The 26050-nt window shown below is 45.1% G+C and overlaps 1 protein-coding gene across 1 annotated transcript in view; it reads left to right on the top strand.

Annotated features, from left to right (window-relative positions):
- Positions 1-1552: 1552 nt before the first annotated feature.
- The window catches only part of PDZRN3 (PDZ domain containing ring finger 3), a 275944-nt gene continuing 251446 nt past the window's right edge, over positions 1553-26050 (top strand). The window contains exons 1-3 of the mRNA XM_049862426.1: positions 1553-2403; positions 19835-19921; positions 25818-25925. Of these exons, the coding sequence (XP_049718383.1) occupies positions 1681-2403; positions 19835-19921; positions 25818-25925 (918 nt within the window). The 5' untranslated portion in view covers positions 1553-1680. The remainder of the gene's footprint in view (positions 2404-19834; positions 19922-25817; positions 25926-26050) is intronic.

Here is a 26050-nt window from a genome sequence, read left to right as displayed (position 1 = left end):
CAAAAAAATCCAGTCAATGACAACGTTTTAAAGGTCAGTTTGAAACAAATAATCATTATGGACATCAAGGCAATCCTTTCACTCCGATGAAGCAGTTAAATAGTGTCGGTCACAGAGTTTTAGCAGCCACATAAAGGAGAGAAGAAACAGCAGTTAGACAAAATGGAAGTTATAATCCCACTTTCCAGGCCCCCAGAGTCATGCTAAAACACTGGGCTGCAACTTTTCCACTTCAGTCTTCAGAAACTGCCAGTGGATTCCAAATGAGAATTCCATAGCTTCATTTCATTCTCACAGACTCTGACTGCACATTTCTTAGGAATGTCTAGAGCCTTTGGAGAAAGAAAAATCTCCAAATCCATGGACGATGCTAGGAATTTTCCACCTAGGTTTGAAACCCAAGAGTGTTCCTTTTACACTCAGGAGTATTGCTGAAAACTACCCAGTCAAGCTCACGGTACTGCCTGAAAAGCTACCCCAGCGTAGAAGAAAACAGGCCAGCATCACCTGGGAGCTTGTTACACGTGCAGGCTCTCAGGCTCCGCCCCAGACCTCCTGGATCAGAATCTGAAACGACATTCAAATTTGAGAAAACACTGCTCTACAGAATCCTAGACAAATTTTTGTCTCCTCCCGGCCTAAGCTTCCAAAGGTAAAATGGAAGCAGAACAAAGTATACACATAGGAAACAAAACAAAACTGAAGGAACGCAGGTAACCTGATGGTGGGGGATAATGCGGGGACTTGTGCAGTTAACTTTTTACCACTCAGCGTCATTTCTTTTGTAATCGCGGAAAAATAATTGGTAAATGGAGCTAACACTCTCTCACAGCATTGTATTGATGATTTTTCAAGGGGCCAATTTAAAAGCGCCCAGCACAGCCCGCGCCACACAGTGCGGACACTCGAGGTACTGGGAGAAGTGGACCGAGCCGGCACGTCCGCCTCTCCCATCCCTCAGCGGCCGGGCAGCTCACGCCTCCGCAGCATGGTCCTGGGCCCTGGAAACCTCCGCCCGCCTGTTCCAGAGCCCGCAGAACCTCTGATCGGAACTGGAGTTGCAGCAGGAACGTCCCGCAGGCTAGGTAACTTTCCCTGGTAATAAATAAATAACGGCCGTAAGTGCTAGGAGAGCGGGACCCGAATGTTTTCGCCCTTTGCAATCTGTCACAAAGAAAAAAGGGGGAAAGGGGGAGTAAACAGTCTTGATCAATCCCGGCACGGGCTCCAGGAGAACTCTTCTGAGCGAAAGCAGCAGCCACAGCTCCAACCTCAGTAAACTTTTCTCGGCTGGCATTTTATCTCCTATATCAAAAACTGCAGAAGGTCGGAGAAGAGCCCCGGTGAGCAGGGCTCAGGCTGAAGTTCTGGGCGGGCCAGTCGCCCTTGGCGAGGCTCCAGATCTCCCCACCCTCCTTTGCCTTCCGGCCTCCTCCCTTTTGCAGGGGCGGGAGGGAGACCGCCAAGACAGGATGAGTGTGCGCTCGCGCTAGCGCAAATACGGCCGGAGGAGTCCTGTTCCTCGGGCATTTTCCGAGGAAGTCTGGAGCAATTAGGCTCAGTCCGGGGAGAGCGAGCGAGCGAGCGAGCGGGCGGCGCAGCCGGCGTGTCTGGGCCGCCTCGCAGGGAGGGAGGGGGCGGCCGGCCGCCCGGCGGCGACCCCGGGCCCCGGCCGCCACCATGGGCTTCGAGCTGGACCGCTTCGACGGCGACGTGGACCCGGACCTGAAGTGCGCGCTGTGCCACAAGGTCCTGGAGGACCCCCTGACCACGCCGTGCGGCCACGTCTTCTGCGCCGGTTGCGTGTTGCCCTGGGTGGTGCAGGAGGGTAGCTGCCCTGCGCGCTGCCGCGGTCGCCTGTCGGCCAAGGAACTCAACCACGTCCTGCCGCTCAAGCGCCTCATCCTCAAGCTGGACATCAAGTGCGCGCACGCGGCGCGCGGCTGCGGCCGGGTGGTCAAGCTGCAGCAGCTGCCCGAGCACGCCGAGCGCTGCGACTTCGCGCCCGCACGCTGCCGCCACCCGGGCTGCGGCCAGGTGCTGCTGCGACGCGACGTGGAAGCGCACATGCGCGAGGCGTGCGACGCGCGGCCCGTGGGCCGCTGCCAGGAGGGCTGCGGGCTGCCCCTGACGCACGGCGAGCAGCGCGCAGGCGGCCACTGCTGCGCGCGGGCGCTGCGGGCGCACAACGGAGCGCTGCAGGCCCGCCTGGGCGCGCTGCACAAGGCGCTCAAGAAGGAGGCGCTCCGCGCAGGCAAGCGCGAGAAGTCGCTAGTGGCGCAGCTGGCCGCGGCGCAGCTCGAGTTGCAGATGACGGCGTTGCGCTACCAGAAGAAGTTCACCGAGTACAGTGCGCGCCTCGACTCGCTCAGCCGCTGCGTGGCCGCACCTCCCGGCGGCAAGGTAGGCGCTCGCCGCCCGCCCCGACCCCCTCCTAGGCACCCAGGGCCCCGCTCGGTCCTTTAGGGTACAAGGATGCCAGGAGCATCCCACGAGCATCCCTGCCTCCCTCGTCTTGCCAGCTTTATCACCAGGAGCAGGTCGCTGAACCTGTCTAAGCTTGGAACCATAGTCTTTGTAGACAAGACACACGGTGAAGTATAGCTGCATACCTTCAGGGTTTCTGGAAGAGTGAAAAAATCCACAACGAAGTTTAGAGTAAGAATCGAGTGCAGCTCCAGAGTCAGAACTGTATTCAAAGATTTTTCTGCTCAGACCAGTTGGTTGATCTTGGGGAAGTTGCTTAATCTCTGTTAAGGTTGGACACCATGGTCCCTGCAGACGTGACACACAGGGTAAACTGTATCCATGCACCCTCAGGGATTCTAGAAAGAGTAGGAACCCACAGCCATAGTGGTGTGAGCTAAGGATGACAGAAAAGAGGCCTCTGGAGTAAAAGCTGGATTCAGATGTGGGCTTTGCTGCCAACTAGCTGGGTGACCTTGAGCAAGCTGCTTAAATTAATCTCTCTAAAGTTGGAAACTGTGGTCTGTAGAGACGTGCGTGGGGCAGGGTACAGCACAGCCAGGCACCCTTTGGAGTATTCGTCCAGGGATTCCAGAAGGAATTAAAGGACCTGCCACCCAGTGTAAAGTAATCAAGAATGAGCCTACTAGCATTAGAACTGTTTTCAGAGCGTTCTGTTAACCAGCCGAGTGACTTTGGGACTTAATCACCAGGTGCTTCAGTCTCCCTAAAGGTAAAATAGGTTGTCAGAGTTCAAGGAGGGAAGGTTTGAAAAGGACCTGACCTGGCAGTGTGCCCAGTGGAGAGTAAATCCTCAGGTGCTGCCCTGCAGTCCTTTCTGACATCACCCTCTGGAGTCATCCCCTTGCCCTGGTAAAAAAAAAATGGTGATAATTAGAACAGCCACCGCTGGCCAGTGCTTACTTTGCTCCAGGCACTGTGCTAGGCACTTCCTAGTCGTTCCCTTTTTAATCAAGTAACATAGCGTGTGTCCACAGTCACAGAGCTTTTAGGTGCTAGTGCTGGGTTTTGAACTCACGTGTGCATGTCTCTCCAGCTCAAGCTTTTAACCACTATTGTTGCCTCCCAGTGTAACCACAAGTGCCATTTACTGAGTGTTTATTATGTGCCAGCAACTGCACTAAGCAGTTTACATGTATTATCTGTTTATTCCTTCAAGATGAGGAAACAGGCTCAGGAAGGTTATATAACTTGTCCACCTCAAGCAGTGCCTTGAAGCACGGCTAGGATTCAGGGTCTACCTCGGAGTGCCTAACCTTGGCACTATTGACATTTTGGGCTTATGTTGTGGGGGACTGTCTGGTGCATTGTAGGTGGTTCAGCAGTATCCCTGGTCTCTACCCACTAGATGCCAGTAGCAATCAATCCCCCCCACCCCCTGCCCATCGTGACAATCAGATATACCTCTAGACATTGCCGAGTGTCCTCTGGGGGGAAAAAAATCACCCCAGCTGAGAACCACTGGTTTCCCTGATTGCAGAGGCCACATTTTCAACAGTTGGGTGCTTCTGCCTCACTGGGGAGGGGCATGGGCCATGCTGCTGCCACTCTGGTTGCCCTGCCCCAGATGGCATGGCTGAGAAGGGTACATATTTGTCCAAGAGCCCCCAGGGCCTACATCTGCTTTGCTTCTCCCTGTCCCCTCCCATCCCCCCTCTCATGCGTGCACACCAGGCCTGCAAGTTTTCTGACTCTCTCCCTTCCTGGCCCCCAGCCTGTCTGTCAGCTGCAGCCCCAGCAGCTGGCCAGCTCTGGGCGAAGGGCAAATATTTACAGCTCCGCGGCTCACCCGGGACCGCACAGGCGCTCAAAAGACGGGTGTGAGTAGGCGAGTCACCAAAACTGAGGGCAAAGCTGGGGCTTCAAGAAGGCGCCAGGTTTGGGGTGAAGGAGTTCCCAAGTTCCCCCTGTTTATGCTGTCATCTGGACTTCCTGCGTAGTTTTAAGTAATGCTGATTTATAAATAAGCCATTCACTCCCCCAGAGTTTATACATCATTCATTGTTTTCAGCTGGTTTATTATTTTTTCTTGCCTTTCTGTTTTCATTCTGGAGTGTTTGGATAAGCTTTTTCAGAATCAAAAATGTGATACTTGAATCAAAACCGTGGATGTTTTTGAAGCCCTGTTGTGGGGGCGGGTAGAGTAATCACTGGTATTAAGCTAAGGGACAAGATGTTGCTTTTTGAACCTACAGAGAAAGTTTTGTTCTGGGACTGGAGCCCTGCTTGGGACTTTTATGGATGTCAGTGCTAGCTTTGAGGCCATCCAAGCAGGGCCTGACCCGAAAGCTGCCTGAGATGGTTTTCTCTGCTCTCAGACCCTGGATGGCCTCAACAGGCACATGAGGGAAGCTTGCTCTTCTTCCCCTGAAGTTAACTCTCCGTGGCCCTTCCTGCGTCAGCCAGAAAGTCTCATCCCACTGGAAGCTGTTTAAGAACTTGTTTATTTCATTGGGCCGACTCTCTGCTCCCACTCGATACTGTTTTTTCTCTTCCAAAAGGCAGCAGGATTTATATCTTGGAAACTCATGTACAACACTTCTGTTTTTTTTTATTTTAATAAGCCCTAGTGTTTACTTCTCTATTACAAGCTGAAGTAGATAAGAAACACTCAGATGATTTGGATACCAGCTCTTCAAGTCCTAGAACTGGTTCCATAAAATGATCTCGCATTATTCAAATTATCTCAGAGGTTTTTGTTTGTTTTTGATACCTGCTGAGACCTTCGGTTTGCCAGCGCTGTACCTACAGGTGAGCGAGATTAGGGCTTCTCAAATCTTAGTGTAGTGGGAATCACCTGGAGAGCTTGTTAAAACACCAGTTCCTATTGGTGTCCCTGCGTGGTGCGAATGGTTAATGGGTACCACTATTAACTAAATGGTTGGAGGTTCGAGTCCACCCAGAGGCACTGTGGAAGAAAGACCTGGTGATCTATTTCTGAAAAGAACAGCATTAAAAACCCCATAGAACACAGTTCTACTCCTACACATGAGGTCACCATGAGTTGGAGCTGACCCACTGGCAGCTGGTAACTCCTAGAGATTCTGATCCTGTAGTGCTAGGGCGGAAACCCTGGTGGTGTAGTGGTTAAGAGCTACGCCTGCTAACCAAAGGGTCGGCAGTTTGAATCCACCAGGCGCTGCTTGGAAACTCTATGGGGCAGTTCTACTCTGTCCTATAAGGGCCCTATGAGTCGGAATCTGGACAGCAGTGGGTTTTTTAGTGGTAGGGCAGTGCCCGAGCTTCTGCATTTCAGACAAGCTCCTGGTTGCTGCTGCTCCACCTATCACACTTTGTGTATCAGCTGAACAAGATAAAAGCATTTCGGCTGAAATATAGACCCAAACCAAACACATGTTTGTTTCCTCCACACAGTTTTGACTCTACTCATCACCATGTAAACAGCTATTTGTAAAAGTTTTAACAAAAGCCAAAGTGAAGTTCTAAAACGCAGAGTGCCTAGCAGTTAGAGGATAGGTAACTGGGACCTAGAAAGGCGTTTCTAAATTCTCTGAACCCAGCTGGGCAGCAGCAGACCTGGTGATGCTGCACTTGAGTAAGTTTAGAGTTTTGCTTCCAGCCTGTCTCCCACCCTGACTTACCCACCAGATTTTAAGAGCAAAAACATTCCAGAGCAAAAGCTTTTTTTGCTTTCTGGGAAGGAAAAGTTCTGGACATAACCTAACTTTGCTTGGCATCGTTGAGAAACTTGAGACTCATCCTTGATACCGTCTGCTGCTGTCTCAGCCCCACATCCAGTCTATCACCAAGTCCTGTCAGTTTCACCTCCTAAATTCCTTTTCAGTCTGTCCATCGCTCTCCAGCCCCAGTGAATGATCACCGTGGTTTAACCCAAGGTTTCTTAAATTTGGTACTTATTGACATTTTGGGCCAGGAAATCTGTGTTCTGGAGGAGAAAGGATGATCTTCTATGTATTATAGGATGTTTGGCAGCATCCCTAGACTCTACCCACTAGATACCAGTAGCAGCTCCCCAGTCGTGACAACCAAAAATGTCTCCAGGCGTTGCCAGATGTCCCCTAGGGGATAAAAATCAGCCCTGGTTGAGAACCACCGGTCTCAGCCTTCATCATCTCTTGCCTTGATAACAACAGCAGCTCCTTCTGTCTACCTTCTTGTTCCCCTTCAGCCTGTTCTTTACCTAGCAGCGGGAAATGTCTTAGAAATGTCAATCGCATAGCCTCTCCCCTTTAAACCTTCTGTGCCATCCTGTTTCTCTTGGGTGGCTGTAAGGTCCAGCAGCTCTGTGGTTCCTACCAGCCACCACCTGCCTTTATCCCTCTCCTCTTTGTTCTCTCACCCCAGCCCCACTGGTCTCTGGCAGTTCCAGGAATATGCTCCCAAGACCCTTGCTGCCTCTGGGCCATTGTACTTGTTCTTCCCTCTCCCTGGAACAGTCTTTCCAACTACTCTTCACTAGGTAGCCTTTGTATCCTTCCCATCTCAGCTCACTATTCCCAGGAAGCCTTCTCTGATGCACAGTACTTCTGGTGCCCTGATTTCATGGCATCTGTCACAGCTACGTCAGAGCCCTGGTGGCATAGTGGTTAAGAGCTGAGGCTGCTAGCCAAAAGGTTGGCACCTCAAATCTGCCAGCTGCTCCTCGGAAATCCTCTGGGGCAGTTCTACTCTGTCCTTGACTATGAGTCAGAATTGACAGCAGTGAGTTTGGTTTTTGGAAACCCTGGTGGCGTAGTGGTTGAGTGCAACAGCTGCTAACCAGTAGATCAGCAGTTCAAATCCATCAGGCGCTCCTTGGAAACTGTATAGGGCAGTTCTACTCTGTCCTATAGGGTTGCTATGAGTTGGAATTGACTTAGTGGAAGTGGGTTTGGTTTTTTTGGTGTCACAGCTATAACTAAGTAATTGGTGAGTTGTTTGTTGTCTCTCCCTGGCAGGGACCGCACACATCTGTCCTGTTCAGGGCTAGATACGTTGTTTGCATACCGCAGGCTCTTGGCGTGTATGTGTTCAGTGGATGAATTAAACATCCAAAGGAATGTCTTGTCAGCTCTCAACACTTTGCACATGGCTAACCAGGAGTGGGTTTGTATTAAAGAGCATGAGTTTTTCCGTGACCCCCAAGTTAACAAAATTGTTAAAAATTGTTTCCAGGTTGTTGGGAGGCGTTCTTTTTGTTCTACTAGATTCACCCAGATCAAGTTGTATAAAGCCTCAAATCCCAGAAACAATTTTGGCCATTTCAGAACTCCTGGGGATAAGTGAATCTTATAGACAATTGTATTAAAAGGTGTCCCAGCTGTCTAAACACCTTGAAATGTGTCTGTCAGGCTGTTGACCATTTAGGATGTTTTCTGTTTCTGAAGAGCTTCAGCCAATAGCCATTTCATGGTGTATCTCACGGAACAGCCTGGTTCAGCTATGGGAATTGCAGGCTGCCAGCTATGTCCATTTCTTCCTGTGGTTTATAAAGAAATTGGGACTTGGTTTATGACTGTGTTACTCAGTTCCACTGGATTAAATGTTCGGACCGGGGATTCTGTTGTGATTTCTCCGTAATGGTTCTTCCTATGTTGAGAAATGACGTTTGCCTGTCTGTAAAAATATTTGATGAGTAAGAATCTATAAGGCATTTATGCCTTGGACAATAGACCAGGGGGCTTGAAAGGAAGTAATATGAGTGAGTTGCAATGGGTGCCATACCCTGTGGGTACTTTATATATGTGTATACATGAGCTTCTCTGTCTGCTTCATTGGATAGACCATTTTTTTTGTGTGATGGGAGGGGGAGATTATAAAAGAGATTATAAAATAACTAGTTTAAGGCTAGAAGTTAGGTAGATTGTAAGAGCTGATTGAACCCAACATCACCCGACACCAAGCTCGTACTCTTACCAAAATAAGCAAAGTATATTCTCCTGAGTCAGTGTCCCCTCTGATGTCCTATACAGACTTCCTAAGGGCAGTTATTACACACGCTAAGCATCATATGGGTTGGCGGTTTAGATGCATTATTTTATTTCGTCTTCAGAAAGACCCTGCGATGTAAGTACTGTTAATAGTGAGCCATCGCCTTCATATCACAGATGAAGGAACAGAGGCGGTGAAATAAAACTGGCTCACCTTCCTCTTTTCGCTCCGTTTAGTTTGTCTGATGGCTTCTGGTCCATAGTGATGAAATGCATTCGTCCCGCACCCTAATTTCCATTTTCACAGGTCTGGTGGAGAGCACAATTGAGGGTAGAATGAAGCAGATCCTGGCTATCAAAAGACTTAGAATAATAAAATGGAAATAAAGAAATGGTGTCCCAGATGAAATGGTGGCTCATCTCTAATTTTTATCCTAGTAATTTTAAGAGTGGGTACCAGTAGGAATTAAACGAAATCCTTCGAAAGTATTCACTGAGTTCAGTTCCTCATATTCTTCTCTAGCGTGCCAGGCACTGTGCCAGGCACTGTCAGATACAAAGGTAAACTTGACCCGCTTTAACCCCTGGGATTAAGCAGACACCCACTTGTGCCTTTGGAAGCGCAAGCCTTGCTCTTCTTTCCTCACTCAAGCTTTTTAGCCATGGCTTAACATCTGTGCCCCCAATGACTAATGGTGTTCTTTCTAATAAGCCTGTTCCCATAAGGAGGGGAAGTGGTGTAACATAATGATTACCCTTGTAAAGAAAATAACTAACAGATGGACTGCAGCGTCCATCATTCTCACCCATTCCGTATATATATTCCAGGGGAACCTACCCTATGGAGCAGAGAGGTGGTGCAACCTGCTTGTGAGGGGCCCTGTAGCAGCTCCATCTCCAGAAAGAGGGGGTGCACTTTCCCCTGATAGTGGAAGATGGGTGTGCAGAGACGAGTCCTGAGCAGAGAAGTCACCCCCAGAATTTCACCAAAAACCGTTTTCAGGGGCCCAGTGTCTTTGCTGCACATGAATCACGAGAGGAATGAAGTCCCTTGAGCATGTGGGTTAGGGTGGAATCCGGGCCTGAGGTCAATGGGCAGTTGCCAGGATAACCTGATGGAGCTGATAGGTTGTGTGTGGTTATTGTCCAGACCCTGGAGTTAGCAGTATCAGGGTCTGTATCCTCCCTCTGCCCCACCATTGAAGGACTCTGGGGCGATCACCTCTCCACCTCTAAGCCATAACTGCCTCATCTCTAAAATGCGAATAACAGTATAGCTGCTGACAGGGGTCTTTAGGATTAAATAAGATTGTATATGTAAAGTACATGATAAGATTTAGCAGGCATTTATTGAACATCTATTATGTGACTTTAGGTTATAGAAGAAACATCTTTGGTTTTAGAACTTGTTCAAATAAATAATTGATGAAACATGAGAAATTTGAAGTGGTTGTGTAAAAGGAGGAAAGCAATTTTTACTCAAAGATGAACAGTTTCACAGTGAGCCTTGTAACTGCCCTGACTGATAGAAATTCTCTGACTTTTTTGGTGGTGGAAAGCTTGAAAAGAGGATACTCAAAGCAGCTTTGCTGCCTCTGGGTAGCAGCTCTGGGATAAGATGTGAAGGAAGAGGTTAAAATTGTGAATGAAAAGAGAGTTGCAGGGGTCTGTGACTGTGTCATGTGTATTTATCTCAGTCCACCAAAAGTGAAGATGTCAGTTGAAGACTAAGGTGCGCCTGACCCAAGCCATGGTGTTTGCAATCACGTCATATGCATGTGAAAAATGGACGATGACTAAGGAAGACCATAGAAGTGATGCCTTTGAATTATGGTGTTGGCAAAGATTATTGAATATACCATGGACTGCCAGAAGGACAAACAAACCTGTCTTGGAAGAAGTATAGCCAGAATGCTCCTTAGAAGCAAGGATAGTAAGACAATATCTCACATGCTTTGGACGTGTTATCAGGAGGGATCAGCCCCTGGAGAAGGACTTTATGCTTGGTAAAGTAGAGGGTCAGTGAAAAGAGGAAGACCCTCAACGAGATGGATTGACACAAGTGGCTACAACAATGGGCTTAAGCATAAGAACTATTGTGAGGATGGTGCAGGACTGGGCAGTGTTTCGTTTTTTTGTACATAGGGTCGCTATGAGTCGGAACCGACTCAGTGGTACCTAACAACAACGAGAGGTGCGCCAAGCAAAGCTTCTGTCTTCCTGTAAGCAGGCATTTACAGATTTTACAGCTGGGTAGGCTTTGCTTTCTTGCTGGTTTAAGGCAAATGCCTCAGGTTGGGTAAATGGATGTTGAAGTTAAAAAAAACTCAAACCGTCCCTCAGTCCATCACCTGGAACTGTTGAGATGTTGTAGGGCTTTAAATAAGGTTTTGTTTGTTTGGGTTTTTTTTTGCATTTTTGGTGAAGAATTGCTTATGGATGTTCACCAGAAAAACATGTGAGCCCAGGATGAAAAATAAGAGATACAAATTTGAAATCAAGGGGATGGAAATGGAAAAATAATACATTTAGGTTATTCTCAGGTTTTTAAATGTAACAGCAGTTTGAAATTTATTTTTTCTTGCCTATGAAAGTACTGAAAATCTCTCATATTATCTTGCAATATCTTGTTTGGTTTTATCCCAGAAAAACTATTTCTTTGTTTCTTTTCGCCAGTTTCCCCACGCCCTTTGTCTCTTTTCATGCTCTCTACACCTGTTTTGGTGACAGGTACAGCTTTCTAATACTTAAGCTAATTGTTTTATCCATTTTCAGTTTATTTTCAAGTATCATCCCAATGACTCTCTTTTGTCTTAGTCTTGAACAGCTCCCTCTTCTGTTCTTCAAAGAATCCCTTCCCTGGAGTTGGAGTTTGAATTATAAGAAGGGGGTTGGTCCAAGCTGCTTCATCATTAAAAGCATAGTTTGAACTGCAAAGAGGACCAGAACATCTGAGTGTAGGGAGTGAAGACATCCCCATTTCCTTAGTGAGAACTGTGAGAACTCCTGGCACCCAGCTCTGCCTCCTGCTCCCCCAGCCCAGCACGTTTTCGCTTGGAGAGAACCAAACTTAACGCTTTCTGGTCACTAGTCAACAGGCTGAGCTGTTTCCCAGCTATGTGAGTCTCAGCTTTCCATAATCTGAGGTTGAAAGGTGTCCTGTCACCCCACATCCACAGACTAGCAGTCAGTCAGTTACACTTCTCCCAACCCTTTGGGCAGTGCTCCAGTCTACCCAGTTCTCGCCTGTGATCCCCACAGCAAGGATACTCAGGGAACACCCGTCATTGGATGGAAAGGTGTTTTTAGAAAGAGCCCACATGGACAGTGGTGTGGAAGGATGCCGGGAGCCACCACACTGACTAGGAGATGGCGCGCATCCAAGCTTCTGAGGCTGGGTTGCTTGGAGCAGAACAGTGCCAGTAATACTAAAAAGAAAAGAGTCTTTGCCCCCAGAAGACAGTTCTCAATCTTGAACATTTATTATAAACAACTGACATAGGTGTTTTTTGGCAATCAGAGTACATCGTGTTTTTGCTTTTTCGTTGTGACCTTTTTTTCCTCTAAAATTTTTGTCTGTCTGGTTAGACCTTGAGATGAAGATTCAACAGATAATGTTTCAGGTGATTTTTAACATTGATCTAGTAGTTAAGTGTTCCCATGTGACAAAGACTCATTTAAAAATCAACTATGTTGTTGTTAGCTGCCATTGACTCATGGCAACCCCCTGCACAGTGGAGCAAAGCACTGCCTGGTCCTGCGCCACCCCTTCCTTGGTCGAGGATCCGACAGTTGTGATCCGTAAGGTTTTCGTTAGCTGATTTTCAGAAGTAGATTGCCAGTACTTTCTTTCTAATCTAAGTCTAGAAGCTCCGATGAAACCTGTTCAGTGTCACAGCAACACGCGAGCCCCCACTGACGGACGGGTGGTGGCTGCACGTGAGGCGCACTGGCCGGGAATTGAACTTGGGTCTCCTTATGGAAGGCGAGAATTCTCCTGCTGAACCACCAAAACCAAAAACCAAACCCATGGCCATAGAATTGATTCTGGCTCACAGCCACCCTGTAGGACAGACTAGAACTGCCCCATAGGGTTTCCAAGGAGCGGCTGGTGTATTTGAACTGCCAACCTTTTGGTTAGCAGCCAGGCTGTTAACCACTGCACCACCAGGACTTCGACTGAACCACCAGTACCCCCCCAAATCAGCTATGTATTCCTAAAAATTGAGCTGCTTATTTCTGCTTGTGACTCACTGGCTTAGGGAAGCCCCTAAGCCTGGGTGGCTCATGTCATTGTTTAGGTCCCGATGTCCACTTCCCCTTACCCCTAGGTTAACATATCTATCCCCTTCTCAATCCTAAAGACTTCAAGGTCTCCCAGGTTGCCCCTGCATTGCACTATGTCCTTGAATTGGGTTCTGGGGTTGAAGTTGGAGTGCTGAGGTTCTGGTTGGAGCTTCTTGCCTAGACCCAAGGAGGCAGTTGCCGCCATTGACTCAGGATATGACTGGAGCCTTCCTTCTCCACCAGACTTGGTGAGGGCTCCTCAGTCTCTGGTGTCCTGTCTACTGAAGGGAGGAGGCACTTGGCATCTGGAAAGAGTAGTAGAAAAGGGGGCGCTCATCTGCCAGCACTGTACTGGACAATATTGTATGATCCATAGGGTTTTCACTGGCTAATTTTTGGAAGTAGATCACCAGTCCTTTCTTCCTAGTCTGTCTTAGGAAGGTCCACTGAAACCCATCCACCATGGGCGACCCTGCTGGTGTTTGAAATAATAGTGGCATAGCTTCCGGCATCATGGCAGCACACAAGCCACCATAGTATGGGCAAATGAATAGATGGGTGGTGGTTGGCTTTTGTAGAGGATTAATTTATGGGGTAAAAGAGCTCAGTGCTGAGCTGAGCTAGTTTTAGTGGATCCCAGACTAGTCCATGTCCATGATCATGATTTGAGGAGGTAATTATTGACCAGGAACAGTACTGCGGCACTTTACAAGTATCATGCCTCATAGTAACCCTGTGAGGTGAGAAGAAGCTATTATTATCTCCATACTTTGGATGAGAAAACTTGCCTCAGTTTTTTACTATTCTGTTTGGGGCTTAATAGATATGCTTATGATACTCTTCTGGGTAAAATAGATGATCTTTGCAAATATGCATGCGAAAGTTGAACGATGAATAAGGAAGGCTGAAGAAGACTTGATACCTTTGAATTATGGTGTTGGTGAAAAAGATTGAATATGCCACGGACTGCCAGAAGAACAAACAAATCTGTCTTGTAAGAAGTACAGCCAGAATGCTCCTTAGAAGCAAGGATGTTGAGACTTCATCTCAAATACTTGGGACATGTTATCAGGAGGGACCAGTCCCTGGAAAAGGACATTATGCTTGGTAAGGTGGAAGGTCATTGAAAAAGAGGAAGACCCTCAGCAAGATGGATTGACACAGTGGCTGCAAAAATGGGCTCAAGCATGGCAGCAATTTTGAGGATGGGACAGGACCAGGCACCCTTAAGTTCTATTGGACATAGGGTCACTATGAGTTGGAATCAACTCATTGGCACCTAACAACAACAGTAGCAACAATCTTTGCAACCATTATTTTCATATTAAAAAAAAAAAAGCATTGCTTAAGTGGGATACCAAAAACCAAACCAAACCCACTGCTGTCGAGTCGATTCTGACTCATAGCGACCCTATAGGACAGAGCAGAACTGCCCCATAGAGTTTCCAAGGAGTACCTGGTGGATTTGAACTGCTGACCACTTGGTTAGCAGCCGTCGCACTTAACCACTATGCCAGCAGGGTTTGCTTAAGTGGGATGCAGACCCCAAATTCTCGTAAAAAGACCAGACTTAATGGTCTGACTGAGACTGGAAGGACCCCGGTGGTCATGACCTCCAGACCTTCTGTTGGCCCAGGACAGGAACCATTCCCAAAGCCAACTCTTCAGACAGGGATTGGACTGGACAATGGGTTGGAGAGGGATACTGGTGAGGAGTGGGCTCCTTGGATCAGGTGGACACTTGAGACTATGTTGGCATCTTCTCCCTGGAGGGGAGATGAGAGGGTAGAGGGGGTTAGAAGCTGACAAAATGGACATGAAAAGAGAGAGTGGAGGGAGGGAGCGGGTTGTCTCATTAGGGGTATGTAGCAAGGTGTATGTAAGTTTTTGTGTGAGAGACTGACTTGATTTGTAAACTTTCACTTACAGCACAATAAAAATCTAAAAAAAAAATCATTGCTTGAAATAGATTAAAAAACTGTTCTACTCTTGCATGACATTTTAATGTGAAAGTTAGGTCTTTTTAGGCAGAATGCTGCGTGAGCAGAGGGTGTAGGTGGGCCTGAGTTCTAATCCCAGCTTTCCCACTTCACAGCTGGCTGATTTTGAGCAAGGGTATGAACTCTCTGCATCTTAATTTATATACTGCCCGCTTCAAAGGTTAATTTGTGCAGGCTAATTGAGATGTTTATGTGAAGTGCATAACACGGTATGGCAAGTGAAGGTAGAACCCTTCCTCTCCTTTGTTTTCCTACCTCAGACCATTTCAAAGTGAGGGTTATGGTAAACTACCCGACCAGACCAATATTGGTTAATTAATTTATTTTTAGTTCAAAGATACCACTGGTAACACAATGTCTGCAAAGAGTTGGAAAAGCAGCGTTGATGAGAGCCTTTGCCCATATCTCATTTATCTGTCTCTTCTACTGGCGTAATATAATTTAGTGAGAGTTATTTAAATGCTCTCTCTCCTGAAGCATTTTGACCCCAGAAACAGGTTAAATGGTGAAGCCGAGATTAATGTTAACCTGTTAAGCTTATTGTGTGAAGTTTAGTGTTTAAATTCTCTATTTCTTCTGAAAAATTAGAAGTTAAACCAACCTAGTTAAGGTTGTCAGAGAGGGCTGGGGAAAGGAAGACCTGAACATAAAGCTGAGAGTGTCAGAGAATAGAAAATGACCTTCAGTAATTAGGTGGTGAAGTGAAAGGAATTCAGTTTCCAGACAAAGCTGTTCTCTTGTCTTCTTTGATCCCCACCCCCACATCCTGCGTTGAGTCGTCCACATGTGGATTTACTATTGTAATCAGCCCTAAAACAGGCAATGCCACCTAATGCGCCTTGACTGCCCACCCTTCCTGGACAACTGACTAGCTCAAGATGCTTGTATAACCTGAGAACATCTCTTCTTCATTCCCAGTGATTGGGTCTGACAGGGAGGCATAGAAGGTCAACTTCATTGTTCCGAAACTTTCTTTGCAAACCGCTGTTCAGCTGAGGAATGTTGTGTTTCAGGCATTGTCTCACTTGTTCCTTGAGCAAGGTCTCTGTCTGAGACCAGAGCTGCATTGAAGTTCCTTGGCCACCTCAGATTGGGTCTCTTTGAGATAAATAGTTCAGTCAACAGTTCGGGGTTTTGTTCTGACTTTGGTCTTCTGGGTAAGACCTCCTTACAATGAGTTCCTTCTTGAAAATTCAGCAATTGAACCATTTTGGGTGGGACCTAAAATGTTGCAAGCCTACGTGGAACTCTTTTCTAGGTTCCACACTAAAAAAGAGTAGCATGGAAGAGTAATTACGGCTAGAGTTGGAGAGCATGTGTTCCCAGCTCCACCTTTGGCTAGCTCTTTGAATTCAGAGAAGTTTCTTAATCACCGTCTCTGAGTTTTTCCACCTGTATCTTGAGGATAATAAGGCCGATTTATAAGATTTGTTAGATGATTAAATGAAATAAAGCACTTTAAATGCTCAGTGTAATTTCTGGTACATAGTAATCAACAAATATTAGCAGTTACCATTGTTAATACAATGTAATACATCATAATACCGTAACACAATATCTTCCCTTTTCTTTCAGTTTTTTTTGTTTTGATTAGCGTGTTTATCACACAGTAGATTTAAAACTAGTCTTTTTAATCCTTTGTGCATTCTTCTTTGTGCATCATTTGAGATTGTCAAACTAAAGCCATCTGCCTTGGATTACTGTGTGACTGTTGCAGCGTCCATCATTGATTAGTTACGAAAACCAGACATGTAAGATAACTTGCTCTAATTCCCATGTATTTCTAACATTTCACCCTCTAAGATAGCAAAGAGGAGCGCTGGTGGCACAGTGGTTAAAGAACTCAGCTGCTAATCGGAAGGTTGGTGGTTCGAACCCACCACTCGCTCCTCGGGAGAAAGATGTGGTAGCCTTTCATAAAGATTGCCGGCTTGGAAACCCTGTGGGGCAGTTCTACTCGCTTAGGTTATTAGGGGTTGGAATCAACTCGATGGCAAGGGGCCTTTGGGTTTTTTTAAGATAACAAAGCAAGAAATGGACTTCCCAAGATTGTCCTTTTCCAAGACAGAAAATATTTACTATTTCAATTTCAGAATCATCCTGTTTCCATCTCAGAACTATTAGGTTAATCTAAACTTTCATTCTGTTGCAGCAGTGAAAGTTACTGCCTGTTAACTTGTTTGGGCCCAAATTAGTTGGTTGTAAAGATTGATTGATAGGAAACCCTGGTGGCACAGTGGTTAAGTGCTACAGCTGCTAACTAAAAAGTTGGCAGTTCAAATCCACCAGGCGCTCCTTGGAAACTCTATGGGGCAGTTCTACTCTGTCCTGTAGGGTTGCTATGAGTCGGAATCGACTCGAGGGCAGTGGGTTTAAAGATTGATAGCATTGATAGATGCCTTTGCTGGTGGTCCTGATAACTGGCAAATAAAAAATACCCATAAAATGGGCTGTCATTAAAGAGGTTCTGCTGCTTTTTGTTTCGCACCCCATAGCTTGATAGAGGTAATTGCTTTTGTATTAAAATACTGCTTTTTACATGTGGAGTAAGTGACCCTTAAGAAATGGATGTTTTGTTGTGTTTTTCCTGTAGGACACCCAGTTCTTTCTTCAGAAATCGAATGAATGTCTTTTCCTATTGATAAATTGTCATTTTTGTTTTTAGAGAATTTTAGTCATTTATGCTTAGGCTCACCTGAAATTTTTGGAAATATTCTGAGTTCTGCCATAGACTAATCCTGGGAAAAAGCTATGGCTACTAGGAGTTTTAAGCTTGGAGATAATTTCTATACAGCGAAGCACATTAGTCTTATTTATTTATTTATTTTATTGTGGTTAAATATGTATAACACAGAATTTCCCCTTTTACCCATTTTTTCTGTGAACGTTTCAGTGACATTAATTACATTCACCATGCTGTGCGGCCATAGCCCCTGGTTCCAGAAGTTTTCCCACGCTTCAGATAGAAACTCGGTACTCTTTAAATGATACTCCCACTTCCCCTCACCCCAGCCACTGGTAACTACTAGTAAACTCTCGTCTGTACGTGTTTGCCTAGTCTAGGTATTTCATGTAGGTGGGATCCTATAATATCTGTCCTTTTGTGCCTGACTTGTATCACTTAGCGTATGTTTTTAAGTTTCATCACTGTCATAGCGTATATCAGAACTTCATTTCTCTTTATGGCCGAACCATATTCCATTGTATGAATAATATACCACATTTGGTTTATCCATTCATCTATTGTAGACACCTGGGTTGTTTCCACTCTTTGGTTATTGTGAATAACGCTGTAATGAACATCGTTGTACAAGTATCTGTTTGAGTCCCTGCTTTCAAATCTTTTGGGTATATACCTAGGAGTGAAATTGCTGGGTCAGTGGCCCAACTGTTAAGCACTCAGCTGTTAACTGAAAACTTGGTTGGTTGAACCTACCTAGTGGCTCGGTGGGAGAAAAACCTGGCCATCTCTTTCCCTAAAGATTACAGCCAAGAAAACCCTATAGGGTAGTTCTGATCTGTCAGAAGGGGTCCCTGTGAGTCGGAATTGGCTTGATGGCACCCAACAACAACAACGTGGTAATTCTGTGTTAAACTTTTTGAGGAATCGCCAAACGGTTTTCCACAGCTGCTGCACCGTTTTATATTCCCACCAGCAGTGGGCAAGGATTCCAGTTTCTCCTTATCTTTACCAACACTTGTTATTTTCTGGTTTTGTTTTTTTCTGATAATAGCCATCCTAGGGGATGTGAAGTAGTATCTCATTGTGGTTTTGGTTTGCATTTCCTTAATGACTAATGACATTGAGCACCTTTTCATGTGCTTATTTGTATATCTTCTTCAAAGAAAGGTCTATTCTATTCCTTTGCCTGTTTTTAAATTAGGTTTTCTGTCTTTTTGTCGTTGAACCATTAGTGTTTAATTTTAGGGATGGGCTGGGAGGGCTTTGTTGGGTACAGTTTTCTTGGCCAGATATGAAACCTCACTTATACATTGACAACTACAGCAGTAAATAAAGTAATGCTCCAGAAAGAATCAGTAGGCGTTATAGGTCAGAAACTGTGGTTTTCTTTGCGAATATGGACATGTCAAAGACAATTGCGTTTGTGCCATACAAATGGTGTTATTCATTTTTTCTGGAAAAAAAGAAGACAAAAGTTTTATCAATGAGCAGTAAATGAGAATAAAATTTCTTTTATAAGCTGCCATTTTGCACAATTAAAAAAATACCATATTTATGTTTTAACAGAAAATGTGAGCAAAGCAAATGCGAGTTTATGGTCAGTACACATGAAGTATAATTGGAAACATTTCAAAGGTCCATCAGAGAGTTTAATGTTTATGTCAAAGAATACTAAGTAGCTGTTTGTGCATAAGGTTAAGTCTATTTTTATTTGGCTGTCTGTTACTTGAGCCCTGCCTTTGAGGTACTCTGGCATCTCCATCCTTTTGCCTGTCAAGCATTGTGCCCACGTGACCTGCGTGGATGACTTTTCCTTGTTTGATTTAAGGAGGTTCTCATCTACCAATCTTAAACAGAATCTCTTCTGTTTAGCAGCTCTGCATCTCATATGAGCTGGACAGTAATTACTTTGTGAAAACGCCTTCTCTCCCCTTTCAGTAGGATTCAGGAGTTTCTGTCTCCTCTCTCCCCATGTTTGCATCTGACTTTTCCTGCGTCACTCTCCCCTCAAGTCCCCCAAACACAGATGACTATTGATGGGCTGTGCACAGGCTCCCACTTCCGAGAGAACTGCTCTTTGAACCTTTCGTGACATGACGTGAATGCTGCTGTTGAGAATGGTTGCGAAACAAACAGAAAGTAGCCGTCTAGACAGTCAGCACACGATGGACTGCTCAGAAGAAAGACACATTTGCAGACCAAAGAGTCATTGATAAGAAATGTCCATCAGGCATGTCTGGACATCTCCAAACATTTTTATGTGGTCATTCAAGGGTCAGACAGCACCTAGCAATGTTTGTAACCTCCTAAGCACAGGACAGAGTTTTGGCTTGGGCTCCAGAAAGTTCCCTTAGATACATTTCCCAAAAGACATAGGATTTTTAATGATCAGCTCAGTAGCCCACGAGTCCACTTAGATAGATAGAGAATTCTCATCAACATTTTCCTGTTTGTAAATAAAATTTTGAACTCATTTGTTCTTGCAGGGTGAAGAAACCAAAAGCCTGACTCTTGTCCTGCATCGAGACTCTGGCTCCCTGGGATTCAATATTATTGGTGGTCGGCCCTGCGTGGTATGTTAACTGCTAAAATGTTTTTTCCCTTTCCCTGGTTTGGCAGACAAAGGAGTTTGGAGGGTGAAGGGTAGGAAACCTTGCTCACTTCATTCTGTTCTCTGTAATTAGAGATTTCATTGCTTATCTAACATCCTGACACCCAGGGGTTTTTATTTCATCATGATCTCCTAAAATAGCATGGTCCTGGTAATGCAACAGCTGATCCAAACTGTTTATCTTTTAGGATGCACTTCTCATTGTGTAGCAGTTGGGCTGAATGAAGTTGTGTGTGATGTATACGGTCGGAACTGAGTAACCAGCCACCTTCCTCAGCTGGGCTGGAGTGTGGGTGACTTACACTGGAAGTTTGGTCTTCAGAGTTGGGTTCTGTCAACTCTTCATTAGTCAGGGACAGATTCTCTACTTTGTACCCTGTTGCTTCCCTTTTCTCGTTCTTCCTCCTCTAGCTCTTTGGCTATCCCATTCATCATCAGCAGCTCCTCCACAAAGAAGAGGCCAGATTCAAATCTGTCAGCTTAACTGCAAGAAAAATATTTGCTGAAAGGGCTCTAGGGAGGTAGCAAAAGGTAGCTCCAGGATCTCACCTTTGAAAAGGGATTGTCTGAATGCGTGTCATCTTTTCTCCTGCTGACTGTTTCCTAGTTTATTAGCTTGAAAGGAAACTAGTCAAGGGAAAGAATCAAATTCATTCACTGAACAAATAAATACTGAGCATCTACTGTTTAGTAAGGGCTGGGAGATACAATGGAGGCCAGGAAGACAGGATAGCTGTGGTCATTCAGCATGTCTTGGTTGGAATATCAGTCAAGAAACAAGTAAATGTGATAATTACACATTGGAAAAGTGCAAGGAAGGAAAGAAATGGGAGAGTGGCTTATGATAGATTCCAAGGAGCAAGGAGCATCATTGGCCAGGGCGTTGGGAAAGGAAGGAGGGGCTCTTGAGTCGCATCCGAGAGGGTGAGAAAATGCCAGCCTTCCAGCTATAGATAGTGTTTGCGCCACCCTCATGGAGCTCACAGTCTAGATGAGGAGACTAGTGACTTAGGAGAAGATGGCATGGCAGTCATTGATATACGCTGTGCCTGGGTCAAGCTAAGGATGTCTTGGCCAGGGAAACCTGGGGGAAGAGGCATCTTGGGGAGAGACCATTGGTGCTGAGTTCTGAAGGATGAGTTGTTTCCTGGGTCAGCACATACACACACACACACACACACACACACACATATACATATACACACATATACATATATATCTGTATCTGTGTGTGTGTATGTATATATACACACATACACACAGAGACACAGTGAAACCTCTGAGAACTGGAACTTGATGGGACTGTCTTATTTTTCAGGGTCTCACAGTTTTCCGCCTTTGACAGGGTGCGGTCTTACCACTTTTCTATTGCTATTAGTGGAAAATATTTGAATTTCCCTTCTCTGAAAGGTTTCCACCTTCCACAGGTTCTGGCTTTCACAGGTTTTACTGTATATGTAATATATTTAACTGAACACTCTTAAAAAAAAAATTGAGCACATTTGGTTATACATAAAAATACACTACTGACCTAGTACATCATATGCCTTAGAAAAGTTACAGGCAACATTTTAAATGATGAGATGGAAGTATGACCATAAATGGAATTTCTAGTACTTTCTGACATCATTCCAACATTGTGTTATACATACCCCCTCTGTGAAGTCCTCTGAGCTAGAAGAAAGTGGGGGGGGAGGGCGCTGAGGCAGCTCATGCAAGATCTGGAACAGGAACAGAGCAAGGAGTTAGGGGTGGGCAGGGAAGTGGGCAGAAAGACACCTAGAGATGAAAACAGGGGCCTGATCCCGAAGAGTCTAATACATTCTGCTGTTGGGGATTTGACTTCTTGAGGCGAACCGGTGGCCACCGCAGGCTTCAATACAGAGGAGTTCCACGAGGAGAATTATGATCCAGATCCATTTGCTTTTGGCTACAGCCATGGTTTCAAAATAAGAAAACAGTTTATTATAAGATACGACGTCTTAGTAATAAGTGATACGTAGAGGTTAAGATGATGAGCTATTAACAGTATCTGTTTTATAAAGCACATATGTAAAAAAATATTTTAAACGATAAGATGAAAATATGGATATGAACACAGAGCCCTGTAAAATGAGGGATGCGGGGCAGAGATCATTTGCATTTTGCTGAACCCCGGGAACTTGCTCACACAGCAGTGATTCTCCCATCACCCCTGTGAATTCTCAGGAAACTGTAGGATCATGTGAGGCTGAGATATATATATGTGTGTATATACATATATATATTTTTGTGTGTGTATATATATATGTGTGGAAACCCTGATGGCGTAGTGGTTAAGTGCTACGGCTGCTAACCGAAGGGTCAGCAGTTCAAATCCACCAGGTACTCCCTGGAAACTCTATGGGGCAGTTCTCCTCTGTCCTGTAGGGTTGCTATGAGTTGGAATCAACTCAAAGGCAAGGGTTTTTTTTTGTTTTATATACATATGAAAGAAGATCTAATTCCATCCCATACACGTGTTTGTCATAGTGTTTTTTTTTTTTTTTTCAAACTTGCCCTGATAAGGAGGAATAGCACAATGAAACCTAAACGTCTTCTGCACACTTGCGTGGAAAGTCTGGTAGGTCTTTGAGAACATACAAAAAAGCCAGGATGAGCAACAGCATGCCTGCATCCTAAGTTACGGGAAGTAGGATGCAATACGGATGACGTGCACGTTTCCTTGGGAAACGTGCACGTGTTAAATGCTTGGTTGGGTTGTGAAATAGCCCAGCTGTGGGGACTCTGACACAAGGCTTTTCATGGCCTGATGTGGTACGTAATGCTTTTAGCAAAATCACATCATCCATTTGTTAGTTCTCATATCCCTGAGAAACAGCAGCCAGTCTAGTGTAGTGAACCCCTCACATAAGCCCTTGGCAAGGGTTCTTCATTGTCAGGTACTCCCTGGATGCAAACAATCCCTTTCATTTTTCTTTTACACAAGTCAGCACAACAAAATAAACCCCAAGTCACGTTAGCTCACCTTGATAAATAGCTCTAACTTAACACGTCTTAGGAGAGGAGTCAAGCATACTGAGGATAAAGAGATGTCTTTTAAGAGAAAAACGTACCTGTCAAGAATGGGCTCGATCCAGTTTTCTGTGATTCTGTATTTTTTTGCATCCTGCCCCCATCCCTCAGCCCTGCCTTGATATGGCCTAAATTCCAGTGTTCAGTCTTGCCTGTTTCTCTCTGGCTTTTGCTTGAACTTTCTGATGCTGCTGAAGAAAAATTACTTGTGTATTGTATAGTCTGCAAAACAAACCAAAGCCAAAATCCCATCCTTATCTCTCTCTTCCTATCCAGCCCAAAAAATGCAAAGCAGCTAAAGCAGAGTAAACACAGATCTCTTTTCATTTTGATATATTGACATCACTTCTTAGGGCACTCAAGCTTGTTCATAAATCCTTTGTGGTTCATTGAGACTTTTCATGTTCTTCTCCTGGAACATTCCGTAGCCTGGAATGTTGGACTTCTGAATTCCTGTATTCTTGTGAGGGTTTTCTCAGTGGGAGACAGTATTGCACACAGGGCACGTGCAAGAGAAGAAACCTTTCCTGAGTTTGAAACCCAGCTGTGCCACTTGTTAGCTGTTTGACCTCGGGTAAGTTATATAACCTCTCTTAGCCTCAGGTTTTTTCATCTGTGCAATGGATGTAATGGTACTTACTTCTTGGACTTACTGTGAGAATTAAATGACGAGCATAGAGCACCACTGCATACCTAGTGTGTGCTCAGTAATTAGAGAGTACATGGTAGCTTTGTACTTTTATGTGAGGTACGCGAGGTAGGCATGTAGGGAGCTACACAAATGTGTTTGGACTCGTGCATTAGTGAGGCTGCTGTGAGAGAGGCGGAGAGCACATAGAGGTTCGGTCTGTAAAGGGTTATTGTGCAGTAGGTCTGTGCGGAGCACTGTGATGCTAGGCAGGGATGCCTTTTGAGGATAGCTGATCTAACACAGCACCCATAGCCGGCTGACCCTTCTCTTGGAAGAGTGTTGACAAAATCCAGATGGCAGTTGGAGACATATCTTTGTCACATGGGAATAAATGCTGGGAAAAACACTTAATGCTCATTTTAAGTTGTGATTTGGCCCTTTTTGGTGAATCATATTTATTGTGTGTGTATGTGTGTGTGAGAGAGAGGACAGGGGGGTAGGTGTGCATTTTCCCAACCTGTCGCTGCTGTTGGATTTGAAGGAGTAGAACGAACCGTAATCAGCCATACCTCTTCCTCTTTACAAATAGGATTTTGGCTGTTCATGGTGTGTTTACATAGTTATCTTTAACAAATGGAATTTACATGCAGCATAGGAATGGAAATAGATCTCCTTATAGCATTGTGGCAAGGAATTTACTGTGATGGCACATCGTGTAGTTTTTGTGGGACATCCTGAACTTATTTGTCAAGTGATTTTGTTTGGGAACAACACATGCTTGTGCCATTTAATTTATAAATTTGTTAATCACGAGAAATGCAGTCCACACACTCGGAGAGAATTCATGGCAGTACTGTTTACAGAGAAGTTCATGAATAAACTGTGAGGGTTTTTTTTTTTTTTTATGAGCTTGTTGAAACCTTTCAATTTTCAGAAAAAGAAGTTGTTTTAGCAACGAGGTGTCTTCTCTCCCAGAAAGTTTCAGTCCTGACATTTAATTCGAAGAACTATAGAGATTCGAGGAGACTGAAAATCAGCCTGTATTAGAATTGGATGAGATAGTGGTGGGGCTTTTTGATGTAAAACTGAACAAAAATAAAATATGTATTTTGATTATCATATTGAACCAAACCAAACCCTGTGCCGTTGAGTTGATTCCGACTCATAACAACCCTATAGGACAGAGTAGCACTGCCCCACAGAGATTCCAGGGAGCACCTGGTGGATTCGAACTGCCGACCCTTTGGCTAGCAGCTGTAGCACTTAACCACTAGGCCACAAGGGTTTCCGATTATCATATTATTGGGTATTTAAAAGCTTGGTAATAGTATGTGCTGGTGAGAATGTAGGAAAACACGCACTCTGTCTGATGAACGATATTAGTACAAACTCTTTGGAGGGCAATCTGGCATTATCTATCAAATGTGTACACCCTTTGGTCCAACAGTTCCATTGCTAAGGATTGTTCCTAAATACACAGTAGCAAAAATACGCTCAAATACGGTTTGGAGTATGTTATCCCAGCATTGTCCGTAATAGCAGCAATGGGAAACAGTGCTAATTACCACTGTGTTGGGGTCCTCTCTGGCCATCAAAAGGTGTGAGACAGATATGTGGGACTGATAGAAAAGATTGCCAAGATTTTTAAGGAATTAAGTGAGAGAGGCAAGGTATACAAGAGTGACTGTAGCAAAATCTCATCAATGTGCATAAAAAGGAGCAGATAGGTGGTTAGCAGGGTGATGCGTTAAAATGTTTTGGCAAGGAGGCATAAACTGCAAGTAGGTGTATGGGGGAAGAAGGACAATGGGCTGGGAATGGCAGGGACTTACATTTTATACCCTTTGCTATGGTCTGATTTATCTTACCGTGCATGGGTGTTGTCCCTGGGTGGCGCAAATGGTTGAGTGTTTGGCTACTAGCTGAAAGGTTGGTGGTTTGAAACCACCCAGAGGCACTTTGGAAGACAGGCCTGGTGACCTGCTTCCAAAAGGTCACAGCTTTGAAAACCCTCTGGAGCAATTCTACTCGGCGCATGTGGGGTTGCCAGGAGCTGGGATTGACTCTCACCAGCAAGAGTCACTTTTTCTTTAATGAGTATAAGCTTTATTTTCACGACCAACCTAACACCTAGCATTCTCAGTGTGTGTTCTTTTTTTTTTTTAACCCAAAGGACAACCAAGATGGATCGTCCAGTGAAGGAATCTTTGTATCCAAAATAGTTGACACTGGGCCTGCTGCCAAGCAAGGAGGCCTGCAAATTCATGACAGGATTATAGAGGTATGTGAACACTGGCTAGTGTCTTTTAATAGCGTGAATGCCACCCCATCTTCGTCTGGCTCAAAGCAAAATGTTTGGAGGAGGAGGGAGGCCTCAACTGGTACATGGCTGGGCAGGAGGCAGGC

Source organism: Elephas maximus, chromosome 20 (assembly GCF_024166365.1).
Source record: "Elephas maximus indicus isolate mEleMax1 chromosome 20, mEleMax1 primary haplotype, whole genome shotgun sequence".
Lineage (NCBI taxonomy): Eukaryota > Metazoa > Chordata > Mammalia > Proboscidea > Elephantidae > Elephas > Elephas maximus.
This window is presented reverse-complemented; position numbering and strand designations above follow the sequence as displayed.